Genomic DNA, 17,867 nt, shown 5'->3' on the forward strand with positions numbered 1-17,867 from the left:
TAAACGAAATAACTATGTTCTGAATTTTACAAACCAATCAAGGCAGAATCAATTTGTTCTTCAATTAAATTTCTGTTAAAAGCTTCCAAAAGTTTGTACGATTCCGTACCCTTAGATGTATCATTCAGGTTGTCTAATAAAACCGGGAAGAATTCCCGGGGCTCAAACTCCATCATCTCCTATGTTGTTTTTTCTAATAAATAAAAAAACTTTTTGGCGAAAGCAAAAAAAACAAATCAACTCCCCGCTCTTAACATTTAAATTCAAAATATAACCCCAAACACTGACGTCTTCTTTTTTATGATTGTTTGTTTTACCCTCAGCTTTCCTTATTCCTTGATTTACCTGATAATACCAGGGTTAGACTGATAATTTGTTTTATATTTCTTGACAAGGTTCACGACTAGTATCAAAGATTTTTCGAAAATTAATAAAACCTTAATAAAAAGAAAGTAAAAACAGTATCTAATCAATTATAATAATTAAATATATTCCTTTTGACTTATGATTATATAGAATCCTATAGAATTTATGACCCCTGTACATAGTGGTCTGTAGCGATGGCCTTTTATATAGTTGCATTTTAGACACCATTTAAACAATCAATGTCTACACAAAAACATTAGTTTTTTAACTGTACAATTTTAGCACAGTTTGTAGTTAATAGAACTAGATTAGTGAAAATAATATAACTATTCTAACTAGCTTAATAATGAGTACAATCTTTCTTTTAGCAGTATTATTTGTACAAGTTTACTGTGATACTAACTTTAATAATATCAATTTACCTGAAGAACATCTAGCCTACTACTTTCGAAACTTTCCTAAGGTAGCTGAACAATGTTCCCGAAGTAACAGTTGTTCGTTTAAGAAGTATTTAAATAAGGATGTTTGTTGGGGATATGAGTATGATTGTGACTGGAGCAAACAGTATTTAAAACCATATTGTCCAGGGGATCATAAGGGTTGGGTGAAAACAAAACATGCACAAGAGACTACATTTCATGCCCAAGCTGATTTTGGCTATGTTAAACAACAACTACGAGAAATGAAGTTGGTTTGTGAACCCCTTTTCCAAGATGATAGTTCTTTGGAATGTTCAGAACATCTGCGGTTCTGTAGAGGCAGAAATTTAATGATAAATTTTACAAAGTTGGCTAATAGGGAAGAACCAATTAGGTATAAAATGGATGTTCTGGGTGAAGGTGATATCGGGGGCTACTGTAATTTGAGGCAAGCTTGGTTAGATGAACAAGCTGATCAGATTAGCCCTTTGCAGAGTTGGGGACCTGAGTTAAGGTATTTTAAACAGTTGGACCATAGACCAATTAACGAAGGAGACTGTGATGTAGTTATAGAGAAACCAACTTTTATTTTAAAAATAGATGCAAGTAAGTAAACAAAAATGCTGATTTTGGAGGATTATTGGACGAACTTAACCTCACCTAACCAAAACTACTATACAGAAATTGATTCTGATAACTTCTGATATATATCTTCATTATTATTAATTATTTATGACCTTACTTAGCATTAGCAACAATCTTTTTCTAACTACCATTTGATTAATATCTATATATAATATAAATATGAAACAATCGTAAGTCCAGTAATTTTTTAGAAATATTAATGTTTGATTTAGCAACAATAATCCAATTTATTTTTAGCAGTAAATATGTATCATCACTTCTGTGATTTCTTCAATTTGTATGCTTCTTTGCATTTAAATGCTACACAAGAGGATGCATTTTCTACAAACGTCCATATCTTGATATGGGAGAGCTTTACTTACAGATCAGCATTTCAGGATACTTGGGAGGCATTCACAGATCATCAGCTATGGGATTTAAAAACATTCAAAGGTAAAACAGTCTGTTTTAAGAATGTTGTATTCCCTCTTCTACCAAGGATGATTTATGGGTTGTATTATAACACCCCTATCATTTATGGCTGTGAAAAGAGTGGACTAGTTGATGCTTTTTCTAAGCATGTTTTACACAGGTAAGTGTCAAATAATATCAATTACTTAATAGATTAACTGTATACAATAAAGTAGACATTTTTTATTTAGCATGTAGTGAAAAAATACTTGAAAGTTGTTTAAAATTTTTATGTTCAGGTCCTATGCTACACGAAATCATTTTTCACTCACATATTTTATATTTAGTTTATGTAAATTGAAGAGGGAGCCACAGTTGAAGATTAGGGAAAGTATTTTAACAATTTGTACATAAAACACTCAATTTTTCCCATTAATGGAGATTTTTTGGATTTAGATATTGTCTTGTTAAAAAATATTTTTGTATTCCAAAATATGTTTTCTAGCTGAATTTTTGTATAGCTGGCCAAGCTAATGCCTGTAATATTCCCCAATTTTTGTAGACTCTTTGGCAAAAACTCAATTAAAAAATATCCTGTGCAAATTTTCAAAACATGCCGAAACTTGTTCAGCTGACAAAATTACCTTTATTTTCTTTATAAGTAGCTTCTAGCCCATATCCACTGCTTGAACCATTTTCATTTATACAACAAAATGCAAAGAGACATAATCTCTTTGGCTTTTGGTTTGATCTGCAAAGGTTAATTTCAGGTATATTAATATTACTTTTATTTCTAAGAATCATTTTAAAAATATCTATGTTGTGAAGTACAACCTTTAACATTCCCTTATAAATATCTGCAAGAAATTTGAATTCATCCATTACTTCCATCTTTGAAGGATGTTTCATGTGGATGTGGTTTCTTGCCCTTTCCTTTGGGGAGATAAATCATATTCCACTTCAGTGGAAAGTAATTCTTTGAAATGCTCAACCAATGTATCACCTGTGCTAACACTATGTCTGCTAGTATCCATGTATATTTTCAGTCACAGAATCTTGTCTAAGCTTGAATGGTATTTCACTACCAGTCAATTTTGCTTTACACAGTTTTTACTGTAATATATTTAATTTTTCAGGTTAAGAATACCTGAGTACACAAGAACCAACAAAAAAATTCGTATTACATTTTTATCAAGAGAAACAAAATTTAGAAGAATATTAAATGAGAGAGAACTAGTAGATGCCTTAAAACAAAACGAAAATTATGATGTGCAGTTAGTAGTGTTTAGCAGAGATGTGCCTTTTAAGAAGCAGTTGGAAATTGCTAGGAATTCGGATGTCTTTGTGGGAATCCATGGGGCTGGTTTGACCCATTTGCTGTTCTTGCCAGAGTGGGCCTCTGTGTTTGAGGTGTAAGTGATTATAATTTTGTGCTTGTACCTTCGGTTATTAATTTGTTTTCAGATATAACTGCCAGGACAGTAATTGCTATTTTGATTTGGCCAGATTGAAAGGTGTTAAGTACTTCACTTGGGAGAACACTAGTAAATTGACTAGTATAACTGAGGTAAGACCAAGAACTCTTTAATCTTTATCCACATTTGAAAATGTTTTTCATAGTATTCATATTTATCCAATTAAAATCTTGCTTTGGTAAAGAAATCATTAAAAAACTTGTCAACAAAACTTCATTTAAAAATTTTATTGTGTAATTTGACAAAACAATCAAAAACTTATTTAGTAACATCAATATTTATATAATTCTGCATAGAAAACATTATTTTGTTTTCAGTTTAAACAATAAGTTCATTTCCAGGGTTCTTATTCTGGAGGTTCGCCTGCAAAGTTTGTTAATTATAAAATGGACAAGACAGAATTTGTCAGAATTATAAACAAAGCTGCTGAACATGTTAGAAGTCATCCAAAGTATCAAGAGCACCTTGAGAATAGTCCAGCAGATGCCGAAGATCTTTCAAATGTTACAGATACTGACAAACTTCATGAAGAACTTTAACATAATGTGCACCCAGTTGTTTGACTTGTTCCTGAAGATTTTTAACCCAAGATTCTTCATTCTAACGAACCTCTTCAAGAGCAAGTTCAGTTGAAAGTTCACCACATATTTTAACTCCCTTTTATTATCAGATTATTCATGAAAATCAAGGTCAGCTCACTAGGCAACTTTTTTACTAAGAACTGTAACTTCACATTCATCTGACAGTTGAATTTCTACATGAAGGATTTTAACCTAATTTTCGTCGTTATTATGAAGCTTAAGAAGAACGTGAAGAATTTTATCTTCAAGTTCATCACATTAAGCAACTTGTTCATGAATAAATAACTACAAAGCTCAGCATAGGAGTCAACTTCTTCACAACGAATTTAAATATTGCCTTAATCATCCCTAATAGCTTCTTTACTTATAGTTCAGCCCACTAAACAATTTCTGTATGAAGTACTTTATTTTTGTCATAATTGCTCATTAATAGTGATATTGATTGCTGCAGAAGCATTCAAAGTATTTTAGATGTCGTAACACTTTTAACGGTATTAAACGAGATGAAATCAAATTGACATATTACAAATACGAGGGCGGTCTGATAAGTACCTAGCCTACAAAAGAAAAACAAAAATTTTGGAAAAGTGACGATTTCGCAACATAGTCTCCTTTCTGGAGACTGTTTTCTCGAAGTCTGCACATTAGGTGTCCGTAGCTGCAATGGCTTCCTCATTCAACTCCAATTTGCTGTCCAGTGAATGACTTTTAAGTTTGGAAACAAAAAGAGGTCGCACGGGACCAAATCTGGCTAATATAATGGGAAGGAGTAGCAGTTGGTCGTCCAATTGGACTAATTGATATTGCTCTTTTCCATTTTTCTAAAATTCTCGGACACGATCGCTTCTACAAGCAGTCAAAACAAAACTATAAGTCTGATTTGTCTAAAATTTTGACATTAGCTGTCTACGAGAATGTACAAGCTAGTAAACGCAAATTTGTCTTACGATAGTGGCGAAATCTATGCAGAAAGTTCTTATCGGACCGCCCTCGTACTTGGTTGATTTTGAAACGTGCCACAGTATTTTATCTCAGTGGTTTGCCATATTTTAAAAGAAATATTAAAACCAAGCAGTATCTTGTAAAAAATGAAGGGTTTTCTTTATAAATTTACCCCAAGAAATGTCGAACAATTTAAAATCACGCGTAAGGTGGTTGTTAGCTCAAACAAATCGCTTTCTTAGTTGTTCTTGAACGACCAACCTAACAAAGAGTACCTCCGAAGTAGTACTTTAACAATTTGTTGTTCTAATGTTTGGTTTTTATTTCTTTTTTCGTAGTTTTGCCATATTTTTAAACATTCCATCACTTTGTGTAAACAAGACCTGAAATAACCACGTAATCTCTAAAAATGTGATTAATTGACATTTTTCTTTTTGATATTTTGACGTTTTTATTTTTATATACATAACAATTTTATATTTGTTAACAAAAATATAAGAATACAAAATATATATAACGTTTGTTTTATTTTCTGATGTTACGAAAAAATAAGGGCGTGTTTTACCACTTCACAACACTTTTATTGGTTTAATATCACAGGAAACGTTTGAATATAGTTCAGATCCACGTTGGACACCAAATGCACCTGTTCTGGATGTACAAAATTCCAAACGGCCACTGAACTCGACTGTTTCATTGGTAGACGTGTTGTTCTTGGTTGTTTCATAAAAACATTACTATTATGCTCTTATCCGGAAAATCAGAGGGAGAAATTGGAAGAACTACATTGCTAGTCAATTCTAGGACGTATTGCTGATAAAAAACGCTCCGTTAGAGTTTTTGTATTATGTTTTACATCAATACAAAACAATCGATAATAATAACAGACCATACTTATAAAGGACGTTCCATAAGTAAGATACAAGACTTAAAAGATTGCATTCGTTTAAAATTGATATATCGATAAGTATCTTTCTCTCGACTGAACTGTATTAAATAGTTCATCCCCACGTTGGACGCCTTTGTAACGTGATAGCTACGTGTAACTGCAAAGTTATACTTGTTATTTTAGGACGAAATATCAAACAGGCCAACAATTAGTTACTTTTGAAAGAAAAAAGACATACAAAGCATTCCACGATCTGGATATCATAACATTCGTTGGACGGGACATGTAGAAATGAAGGAAGAAGATGAAGTACCTCCTCTGATGACTTATTTTACTTACTTGTCCATTTATCCCCCGATGCATGCTAATAAGCAATAATACGTAATAATATATACGCAATAAATGCCACTTATGAATTTTAATGGCCTTTTCACGTCCTTTTTTGTCGTCGTTGATCCCCTGCAAGTAGAAATCGACCCTTGAGGGTCCACATAGATCACTTTGGAATCGATGCACTAAAGAATAAAACTAAAAAGCTAGTATGAAAGTGATTTATTAACATTTTTGTCTATTTTTACATTTTTTTAATAAATAACAATATTACTAACAAAAATACAAAATAATACAATAAAAAAACACTTATTTTTAATCATTAACTCGTCAGTACATTGTTTTATAAATAAATTATTAATAATTAACATGTTTCGATGAAGGTTGTTGAAAAAAGAAGAATAAACTTACAATAACATCGTGGTAAGTGCATAATTGCAATTTTGTTTTAATTGACAAACCAAAGTTGTTTTAAATATCTAATATAAATTACCGTTTACCCTGTTTCGAAGACAGTCCAATGTTTTTATAAACTTTATAGGAACATAAAGAAAATGTATACAAATTGTGTGATCTTAAAATACTAGGAACAACGAGGAAAAAGTAAACAGTTAATATGAGATATTACACTCGGTTTCTTCAAAAAGTCCTTCAAATTCAAGATCTAGGAAGTAGTTTTTTTCGTGGACACTGAAAAGAGTAGAGAGTAAATGTACGAACACATTTGAAATGTGAGTCTATCACCACATTATACCCATGACTGGAAAGATATATCATTTCCTGGTTGGGTTTTTGCACAAAGGATATTATTTATCATATTACGACGCACAGCTTTTCATCTGGCCCCTTAAGGAAGCGAAAAATAAATTTTATGAAGAAAACTATTTTATAACATATTATATTGTTATTATTAAATTTGTATTTAGCTTTAAGTATTTTTCTGAGATTTGTGTTTGATGTACACTTTGTTGGAGGTAATAGTAATAATGATACTTTCGTGGCATGACTGACAGAATGTAGAAGTTCTTAAATAAAAGATTTAATAAAAATATAATATCTACGTTTATTAATAATACAACATGGCGCAGTCAATCGTAAAATAAAAATCACACTTGTTGTGTTACAATGTTTCCTTATGAAGTCAAATAATATTAGTGGGACATAAAAATACAAGTAAAATATAAAATACAAATTTGAGGATAATATAGCCGAACAATTCAGAAAATTAAGTAAAACTTAGAAAATTACTTGATTGCTTCTAAAAATAACACAAAGTAAGACAAAATGAAAGTTGCTATGTTTTTAATTTAATAGATGAAGAAGAAGTTGAGGTTATAAACACTTTGAAACTTACAGATGCACAAAAGGGTAGTTTTCAAACAGTATTAAAAGAGCTAGAAGCATTTGTTATTCCCGAAATAAATGAAATGTTTGAAAGATTTGTTCCATCAGGAAGCCTTTGATCATTTTTATACAGATATAAAAAAGCAGTCTTGTGCAAAAGCAGTGTTCCGAATTAGATATAACTAGATGAGGATAATTGGGACAGATGGATTGGATGACAAGGTACGATAGAATGGCCAGCTCGGTCACCGGACCTCACACCGTTAGATTTTTTTGTGGGGATACTTAAAATCTCAGGTTTACGTTGCAGCACCCGACAGTAATGACATTTTGAAACAACAAATTGCTGATGAATGTAGGGCAATTTCCCCCGACACATTTCAACGAAATTATTTATTTAATTTATTCGTCAAAATCAGTAGAAAAATTGGTATGATTGAATAGGTATTTTCATGACTTTTAACTAGCACTGTACATTAGTGCCAATCAATAGCTGATTGATGATATGAAAAGAAGTTACTAAGGAAAATCCTCTTAGGTAATTAAAATTTTTATATTTTAACCAAATTGAATGTATACATATATAACATACACCAATTTTCTTTTATGGCTCTAAAAAATCCAAACCGAGATCTTTAAATGAAAAATTTCATGAATAACCGCAAAAGAACCGCCTAGGAAAACCATCCTCAAGAAAATAACATGTTTAACTCTGTGAAAGCCAAGAATTATAACGAATTTTTGCAATAAAGTATACCATGAAGTTACTCACAGATAACTTGGAGGTTTAGTCTCGCAGGAAAAATGATTTAACTTAAATAATGACGTTTAAATGAAGCTGAATTAGACATCAGGAGATCGAGATAAAGCCTTTAACTGCCAGATATCATTAACGAACGAACGACGAAACAGGAACTTGTGTAAAGCTTAAAGCTAATGGTTAATAAACTGATTGATTTGCAGGAGCCTCGTTTGGTTATGGACCATTACTAATCTTGGGAAAAAATATCTAGTTTTTTATACGGGTGGTATATGAGATCTTCAAATAACTGTTCAACAGTCGTAATCTGTCACCTGTCAAGCAGATTACGGATAAGGTAGGTAAAGATGAAAGACATTCTACACAAAAACTTAATAACGAATTAATTGCTAACGATGCATTAATTTTGTGGAGAAGTTTATTACAGCGATTTCAAGGCACGTCGTTTCATCAATTCACTTTATCCAAATTTCTGTTTTACTTGCGGCATCTGTCAAAGTTTCAATTTAAATCCTTTGGAATACAAACCCGAGACAACTAGACAATTGATAGTCATATAACCCATAACAATTAACAAGGAGGGAAACATATCAACTTTCCTAGTATTCATAGACATATTAATAAGACCAGTCAACACATTGGCGATCAGAAAAAATATTAAACCGTTATGGTTGACTGCTTCGAAAATATACGAGACAAGTACTACCCTAGTCGGTCCAAAAATAGCGATTTGGACGGTTTGAAGGATGTAAAACAATCCTGTCATAAATATACCTATAAATAGAATCCAAAAGACGTAAGCGGCATTAGCTACACGTCTCGATATTCCAAAAGTTTGTTGAAACAACACAGATAACGTTAGGAATAGTAAAATAGCTATCACAAATTTTTTAAACACCGTAAAGAATTTTTGGTTTTTATTTTTTAAATCTAGTACATAACCAAAATGAACGGAAAAGAGATACAAAGAAATAAAGCCAATGGAAGAGACCAACCCTTCTTTGTTAGCCTTAACAAAGTTGTCTCTTTCAAAATCTTCAAAGACGAATTGTTGAAGTCCGCACACTAATAATATCTGGTGTGCTAACGTTAGCATTGTAGCATTCACGTAAATACTCTTAATACTAAAAACGTTGAGAAGGAAAGAAGTGAACAGTTTGGTAACAGCTAAAGTTATAAAAAAATTCCAGTGTACTCCGTACTCTCCTTCGGGGACGTGGTAGTGGAAGAGTTTGGTGAGTACGAATCGGGCACTGCCTATTAAAAACAGCGGTAAGGAACCTTTTATCGACTTGGAAATGGGGTTTTTTACCCCTTGAGACTCCGGTGACACAATGCCGTTAGCGAAGACGTACAGGCCAACGCCGGTATCCATCAGGCTGTATCCCAGGGTGTCCATTTTTGTAAATCTAGACGGAAATATGTCGAAATCAACGGCTAATATAGCTATCACAGATAAAATGTTAATAGTAGATCTAGAATTGGTAATAAAACTCGTATGGAATGTATCAGACTTCTTGGTGTTCGTTCTTTTTTTGTAAGAGACACCTAACAACAGGACACTCAAAATACTCAGCACTCCTATCATTACATTTGAATATTCTGATAAGAGCGTCATTCCTAATGTTATTGGTAAAATTATGGTAGCTAATTCTAAGACAAATTTAGATGATGTCTTCAGCGAGAAAAACGTTTCCAATACTACGATTATTAATGCATAGAAAAACGATGGTAATATCACAGCTATGGTCTCAAAGCCGGCTCTATTTCGTATCGGAATGGTACCACTGGATAGTGTTTGTGGAATAGTTGTGTTCCTGAAAGAGAAAAACATATTTTAATCATGTAAGACTTCTTGTGAAGTAATAAAGCATCATCCAAAAAATAAACTTTTTTTTTCATGAAGCTAATATTCAAAAACCACTGAACCGATTGCAATAAAATTTTGTGAAAGTGTATTTCTGTACCATCCGTGAATAAGTGGATAAGTCAAATTTTCGTAAAAACAAGATATCTCAATCTCAATTCAAATTTGCAAGAGCTTACTTGGTAGGAGCCCGTGAATATTTGAACTTGACCATCTGTGTACATAATATTCAGTCGGTAAATAACTAGGTACAGTAGACTCTCTCTTAACCGGTCCCTCATTAACCGGCCGTCGTATTAACCGGTCACTCCCCCTTCCTATTGTTTTGTGTACGAGACGATCGCTTGATGATCGTCTCTCGCCCCCGGTTGTCATGTCAGTTCTGTTTTTGCTTTCGAAGAAGATTGAATTCGTCTTGTGCGAAAATGAGTGAGAAGCGTAAACGTGTGGTTGTCATGATGGAAAAACGTCTAAGTGTGCTTAAACGGATCGGCAAAGGTGAATCGGTAAAGAAAATTTGTTAAGAGTTGAATGTGGGGTGTACAGTTAATGGCTGGCGAAGGGATCGGCAATCAATCGAGGATTTTTGCGCCCAAACGGAATCAGATAAAAATCTAAAAACTAGATGCACTAAAAAAACGAAATTCAAGATAGTAGATGACGCTCCTTGGTTGTGATTCCTTCAAGAACGCCGAAGGGGCCCGATTCTAAGGGAAAATGCTTTATGTACTCACAGCAAAATTATAGACGGAGGCGAATTTATTGCAAGTGAAGGTTGGCTGACTTGCTGGAAGGTACGTCAGGGAGTTAATTATGCACACGTAAATGGAGAAAAAATGTTCGCGGACGCTTCAGGTGCAACTCCAAGGTGTTACCTCCAAGTTTGTAGAAATTAAAAAAAATGGAAAAATTAATTCAGTGGAAAACGAGCCAAATAGTACAGAAAAAAAAAGAAGAAACAAGGAAGGACACGAAAGCAGAGACAAGAAAGTAAAGAACTCAGAAATGCTGGTAAAAGTTACACTACTGAAAAAGAAAAGGTAGTAAAGCCTACAAATATGAGGCCATTAAAATTATGTAGTGTGAGATGTAATGAAAGGTTTTCAGACGAAGACCGGGGTAAATGTTTTCAAAATTATTGGAACTTGGGAAGTCCGGATAGAAGGGCCAACTATATTGCTTCTCTTCTTCTTCTTCTTTTGGCATTATAACCCTGGATGGGTCTGGCTATGTCCTTCCATTCAGATCTCTCTTGGGCTCTTCTCCTCCATTGTCTTATATTCATGGTTTTCAGGTCGTCTTCTACGTCATCCAACCATCTCGTCCGGGGCCTTCCTTTTTTCCGCATTCCTACCGGCTTCCACTGTAACATCTTCTTTGTCGTTTTCGTGTCTTCTTGTCTCTCTTGTTTTCTCAGTATCTTTCTCTCGAATGTCTTGAATTGGGCTTCCTCTTTTTTCGTCATTACCCAGGTTTCACAACCATAGGTTACTACGGGTCTAATCAAAGTTCTATATTGGTTCTCTAGTTAACATAAATCCATAGAAAACAGAAAAGCTAGGACCAAGAAAAAAACAGAGAATATTCCAATAAATACAGCATCATTATTGCTGGCATACAAAAGCCAATTTGTAAAACTTGCTTCATTGCAACCATTGGCGAAACTAAAGGATTGATTGAGATAGGGGGCGAAAAGAAAAAAAAATGCATTTTCTGGAATAATTTCCCTTGATAGAAGTGGAATTGCGCCTTCAGGTAATAAACGCTCTGCGGAAGAAATTCAAAACGCCAAAGATCACATTTCGTCGTTTCCTAAATATGAAAGCAACTATTGCAGAAATAGGACATCTAAAAAGTACTTGTCTAGTGTTATATATATTGCTAAAATTTATGACATGTACAAAAAAAAACAGTAGACAAACCCGTTTCATTAACCTTGTACAAGAATTGCTTCTACAGTTTAAACCTTTCATTTAAAAAACCTAAACAGGATACTTATTCTAAATGTTTTATTTTCGAAACACAATTAAAAGTTCTTGAGGAGGAAGAGGAGAAAGAGAATTTGAGTAAAGAGAGGGATAAACACCATCAGATCGCAGACAATGCCTACAAGTCGAAACAGGTGGATAAGGAGGTTGCGTCTTCAGACACTAAAAAAAGAGCAAGAGCAAAGAGCAAAAAGAGTTTGATCTTCAACAGTGCCTTCCAACCCAGTTTTTAACAGCAAACACTGTCTTTTATAAGCGTTTTTACCACCTTTTATCGGACCATCTTGATGTGGAAGAGGTAACTTTCTACTCAGATACTTGCAGAGGCCAAAATAAGAACCAGCAAGTAGCTTTCATGTTCACTTTCGCTTTCACAAAACTACCAAATTTCAAAATTATAAATCACAAGTTTTTGGTCAGTGGGCATACTTACATGGAGTGTGATACAAATCATGCTCTTATAGAGAAAGAAAAGAGAGAACACACATTAAGATCAATCACTCTAATGACTGGTATCAGATGGTAAGATCCTGCAACAGGAAGAAACCATTCAAATTAGTGATCATGAAACAAGAAAAGGAGCATTAATCAATAAAAAAGTTAACACTGATGGAGAAAAGTTCCTGTGGCAGCCAGTGCAGTGGTTCCAATATACTAGTAATATTGGAATAGTGAAATATAAACATAGTTTAGACGTCTTCAATCCTTTTAAATCTGTAAATTTCCGAAGAAGAGGAAAACACGTTGTACCAAGCACATTGCCCCAAATTACAGAAAAGCTTCTTCCAATTAGTAAGGAGAAAAAGAAAGATCTACTTGATCTTTTGCCACTCATCGATGAAGTTTTTCATAATTTTTACCGAAATTTGCCCACTGCAGATATGCAAGACTTGGACCCCGATTTGGAAGAGTTTGATGCAGATAATCAGTAACACGAGGATAGATTGATATTAAAGTAGCCTTTAAAAACAATTAGTTTGGTTTTTACAGCCGTCAAAAGCAAGCAAATTTTGTGTTTTCGGAGAAATGGAAAAAGTCGAGTATCGTTCGGTGAAAATTCCTCCACAACAAGGGTAATACGAATGTTCAAACCAAAGCCGACCTGGACGAAGTTTATGGTGAAATTCACACCTTCGTTAGCAACACTAAACTTTTGGAAAGCTGAATTTGTTCGTGGCCAAATGAAGTCAGAACGCCGGAAATGATCAACAAAGTCCATGACATGATTATGGCAGATCGTCGAATTAAGCTCCGCGAGTTATTAGAGGTCCTAAACATTTCCTACGAACGCGTACACAACATCATTCACCATAATTTGGACATGAAAAAGCTATCCGCGCGATGGGTGCCACGTTTGCTGACGATCGATCAAATGCAAAAACGTGTGACCACTTCGGGGACGCTTTTGGCGATGATATGGCGCGATCCGAAGGATTTTTTTCGCCGATTTATCACCGTTGATGAAACCTGGGTGCATTATTACACACCGGAAACCAAAGAACAGTCGAAACAGTGGCGCAAACGCGGCGAAGGGCCGCCGAAGAAGGCAAAGAGTGCACATTTGGCTGGCAAAGTGATGGCGACTGTTTTCTGGGATGCGAAGGGCATCATCCACATCGACTACTTGGAAAAAGGAAAAACAATCAATGGTGAATACTGCGCAGCATTATTGGATCGATTCGATGCCGAATTGCGTCGAAAACGTCCCGGTTTGCCCTTCTTTCACCAAGACAATGCACCGGCTCACTGATCGGATGTCGCCATGGCAAAATTACACGAATTGGGCTATGAATTAGTTGAACACCCACCGTATTCCCAGATCTTGCCGCCAGCGATTTTTTCCTGTTTCCAAACCTAAAAAAATGGTTCGGAGGACGCCGTTTCGCAACAAATGATGAAGTCGTCGCTGAAACGTCGGCTTATTTTGAAGAGCTCGAGCAAAAGTACTATTCGGATGGGATAAAACAATTGAAACATCGTTTTACTAAGTGTATCGAGCTAAAAGGGGACTATGTTGAGAATTAAATCGATTTAATTCCAAAAAAACTTGTTTTTTCTATCAAAGGCTAGTTTTATATTAATCCATCCGCGTAAGTATAAAAAAATGTTTAATTTTTTGTCCTAGAATTTATGTACAGTAAGTACAATATGTCGGTAACTCAATAACAACACAGAAATTTATCGTGAATCGTGAATAAGTGGGTAAGTTAAATTTTTTTAAGCTTAAGTTATATACTCACAGCTCATAATTATGTACATTATTCGTTGTATGATTACCTTCCCAATTTCTATGAAAACGAAATTGAACTTAAATTTTTTATTCTTCAAAACTATTAAAATGTTTAAAATGGCCATACTGTAAAGTTTACATTTTTGATTTATCGACTTATTTACATATGGTGCAGATTTGTTGGTCCAACTTAGGAGATAGGACATTTTAAATTCAAAATGTTTTACACGACTTCATCTCTTCATTATGTTTGATTGCTAATATCATACATTTTATTTTTTGACGGTAACCTCTGACAGCTTTTAGATATAAATTTCAATTGTGGTCAATATTTAAGGTTAGTTTCCAACTTATAGAAAAAAATTTACATCGTACATTCATAATGGTACATACAGATTGAACGAATTTAAAACGGAACATACAATTTAATATATGTCTGTTTGAACTGCATTTGAAATAGTGGACCAATATAAAACTTGGACAAAAATAAATCCATCATACCAGGTGATAGACATTGTATAAAATATCGTTCAACTATCTGTCTCCTTTAAAGGAAAGAGGAGCTTGCCTAATAGTCGGAGAGATAGAGCCGAAATTTTGAACTGATCAGTAATATGACATTTCTCTATTGGAATATATTCATTGTAACTGGGTTAAGACTTTGCCTTACAGGCGGACGCCTCTCATGGTACAGGTGGTGGACAGGGATGAAGTTGTAATTTTTTTCGGAAAAATTAACGATCGATAATATGGCTGAAAATTTGCCCAGAGTAAGATCTTGGTATAACTAGACGAAATCACAAAGGGCGGACGCGAGAGTGGATACATAAGGGGTGGCGGACAGGGGTGAAATTGCAATTTTTTGGGGAAAAATTAACGATAAGTAATATGTCCGCCATTTTTATGGCTCATTATTAAGCGCCTAAAAATTCTAAATCCAAAAGAGCGGACAGCTGGGTTGGTACAGAGAGCCATAAAACGGGGTCAAATGTACCACTTGCCTGCGCATTTTAGGTCTCGGTAAGAATTTTCAAACTGATTTTATTATGATATTTTTATACCGATTGATTTGAAAATTTGTATACTCACCTCTGTTACTATTCTGAAAAGCGTCAAGTAGAGTTTTCCTCAAAATTTTCCAAAAAAATTTCCGTAAATGAAAATTTTCGTAATTTTTTGAGGTAAAATCTAATTTGTAGAATCCTTTCGATTTTCTGTCAGTTATACCATGATTTTTTTCCAAAAATTTTCAAACGATTTTTCCGATAAGAAAAAAAAATTAGAAAAACTTTTCTAAAACATTTGATAAAACTCTACGTCATCGTCTGAATCTTTTATAGAATATTTTGTAGATTTAAAATGATATTATGATAATGTTTTTTTTTTCAAACTAAAGTCATATTCACTTTACAAATCACATTTTTTTCTTAAATATACCTCTGGGCAAATTTTCAGCCATATTATCGATCGTTAATTTTTCCGAAAAAAATGACAACTTTATCCCTGTATAGCCACCCCCTGTACCACGAGGGGCGTCCGCCTGTAAGGCAAAGTCTTAACCCAGTTACAATGAACATATTCCAATAGAGAAATGTCATATTACTGATCAGTTCAAAATTTCGGCTCTATCTCTTGGACTATAAGGAAGCGATAAGTGGTTTGACAGCATAATAACTGCTTGTGTAGTCTAGTTTTTTCAGTGATTCTAGGCAACCTATTTGGGTGGAGTTTTGACTTGTTCTTGAAAGAATTCAGAATCCAGCAGCCCGCTGAAGTATTGGATTTTTATAATATAATTATTTGACAACCTTTTGTTGGCCAACCACCTAGAGCGGAGTTGAGCCGAAATACATTGATTTCGTATGTTCCGTTTTAAATTCGTTCAACCTGTATATTATACCTTGCCGTGTATATTCTGCAACCAGTGTCGAAATTTTAGGTAGGCAGGTACCGTTTTACATTAAACGAACCGTCAATATTGAAATAATGCTGTTCAAAGAAAAGATTAGATAATAGTGTGTTTTAAATCATTTTTTGCTATGTCATACTTTCCGGGATATAGTTAATTGTTTATTGTTTACTTTACGTGTAGATGACTATTATTACGGAAATTATGAAATTGATTTATCCGAAATCATTTTATCTATTACATACGGTGGGATTTATTTACGACAGATACGGAGCCTTCAAAAAAATTGTAATTAAGAGTAATTTTGTTATTCATTTCATGTGTTACACATTTGTTACCAGTTTCGGTATCAAACTTCTACTTCCTTTCGGTTTGTAATATATTTGACCCACTTTAGACCGAAAATCAATCATAGACCAAGACAAAAATTAACAGCTACACCACAAGACTGACAAAAGTCAAAGGGGAGCTAATTATTTAAATCCAAACTGATCTAACTATTTCAGAATACTGCCACAAAAACTAAACAACATAATATTTCTGTAGATAATGAAAGAAGTATACCTAAAATATTTCTCCTAAACCAAGATAGTCATCATCAGCACGTTTTAAGTCCACTGCAGGACATAAGCCTTCCCTGTTTGTATTTAGAGTGCACAATATTGTGCGGTATGGATCCAATTTTTCGTTTTAGGGGAAAACCCGGGATACGAGTGGCAAAATTTTTTGCATCTTTTTTGGGGTCCAAAAACTGATATTCTCAGCAAAATTTAGCTTGTTCAGATTTGTAGCTTGTATGATTTTTAGAGGTTCAGTGGCATTTTCGTCTCTCAAGTGCTGATTGAGGATGACATAAACGTAAATCAAGTGGAGAAATTGAAAGGTAAAAGCTACGTTAACGGTAGAAATTGATTATATAAAAAAAGGCAAAGAATATCAAAGATAAAAAGGAGAAATAACGAGAAAGTGAGAACTCGAATGAAAACAGAAAAACAGTGATTTAAGTGGTACTGGTATTTATTAGGAATGCTTGACGAACGATGATCTATAAGAATATTTCATTAAAGACCACAATAAAGAAAAAACGGGGTAGGCGACGCAGATCATGGAATAAGAACATACGAAGAGCGATGAATGACCGAAATCTACGAGAAGAATAGAGAGAGTTGGCAAAGGACGATGGGAATGATCAGAAATAGCTACATGAGAGAATTAAATGATGGTCATTCGTGAAAACTAGGTATAGAATTAAAGGATGATTGTTGATTCTAAACCTTGTAGATTCAGTTACAAGTTATATTTATTTTGACTTATGATGAAATTTTTAGAAAGAACAAAAGTCTATGAACATTTTTTTTATTTTGACTTCCCAATTTATTAAATCTGTAAAGATTACAATAAGTAAATGTGATTACTTAAGTAGGTGTCTTGGAGAAAATGAGCAGTTTTAACTAGAGCATAGTATTTAAAATCTTGCTGGTAGATCACTGGGTATATTTCGTCTCAGCCGGCGTCTAACTAGTTGTCGCATTAAGTTTTTCACTAACATGTTGGAGTGTTCTGTTAATCTGTCTTTATATTTTTGAGCGAATTTACTAATTTCTTCTTTTACCATTGGTATGATACCACGATATGATATATGATGGTGGAGTTCAATACTTTGTAGACAAGGGTTTTATTATTTAAAGAAAGTGATGATTTGTGGTCAATCAGCCAGTATAGCTTGCGTAAT

The 17,867-nt window shown here is 33.9% G+C and overlaps 3 protein-coding genes across 7 annotated transcripts in view; 1 reads left to right on the plus strand and 2 right to left on the minus strand.

Moving 5' to 3' along the window:
- LOC140437823 (DNA-dependent protein kinase catalytic subunit-like) overlaps positions 1–433 on the minus strand; it is a 53,933-nt gene extending 53,500 nt beyond the window's left edge. Inside the window, exon 1 of the mRNA XM_072527584.1 lies at positions 35–433. Within this exon, the coding sequence (XP_072383685.1) occupies positions 35–176 (142 nt within the window). The 5' untranslated portion in view covers positions 177–433. The remainder of the gene's footprint in view (positions 1–34) is intronic.
- A 144-nt stretch (positions 434–577) lies between these two features.
- Positions 578–5,335, plus strand: Eogt (EGF-domain O-GlcNAc transferase). 2 transcript variants are annotated; one of them, XM_072527586.1, is made up of 5 exons: positions 578–1,391; positions 1,671–2,001; positions 2,957–3,232; positions 3,285–3,387; positions 3,637–5,335. In XM_072527586.1, exons 1-5 carry the CDS (start codon positions 713–715, stop codon positions 3,832–3,834), a joined length of 1,587 nt encoding a protein of 528 aa, XP_072383687.1. In that variant the 5' UTR covers positions 578–712; the 3' UTR covers positions 3,835–5,335. The 2 variants fall into 2 exon arrangements, with proteins under 2 accessions (XP_072383687.1, XP_072383686.1); XM_072527585.1 differs by having other exon boundaries at positions 581–1,391; positions 1,668–2,001.
- A 1,646-nt stretch (positions 5,336–6,981) lies between these two features.
- Positions 6,982–17,867, minus strand: part of PIG-Wa (Phosphatidylinositol glycan anchor biosynthesis class W a) — a 31,782-nt gene continuing 20,896 nt past the window's right edge. For all 4 annotated transcript variants that reach the window (XM_072527593.1, XM_072527591.1, XM_072527592.1 and 1 more), the window contains exon 2: positions 6,982–9,958. In XM_072527593.1, the coding sequence (XP_072383694.1) occupies positions 8,635–9,958 (1,324 nt within the window). In that variant the 3' untranslated portion in view covers positions 6,982–8,634. The remainder of the gene's footprint in view (positions 9,959–17,867) is intronic.

The sequence above is a fragment of the Diabrotica undecimpunctata genome, chromosome 3, assembly GCF_040954645.1.
Source record: "Diabrotica undecimpunctata isolate CICGRU chromosome 3, icDiaUnde3, whole genome shotgun sequence".
Taxonomy (NCBI): Eukaryota; Metazoa; Arthropoda; class Insecta; order Coleoptera; family Chrysomelidae; genus Diabrotica; species Diabrotica undecimpunctata.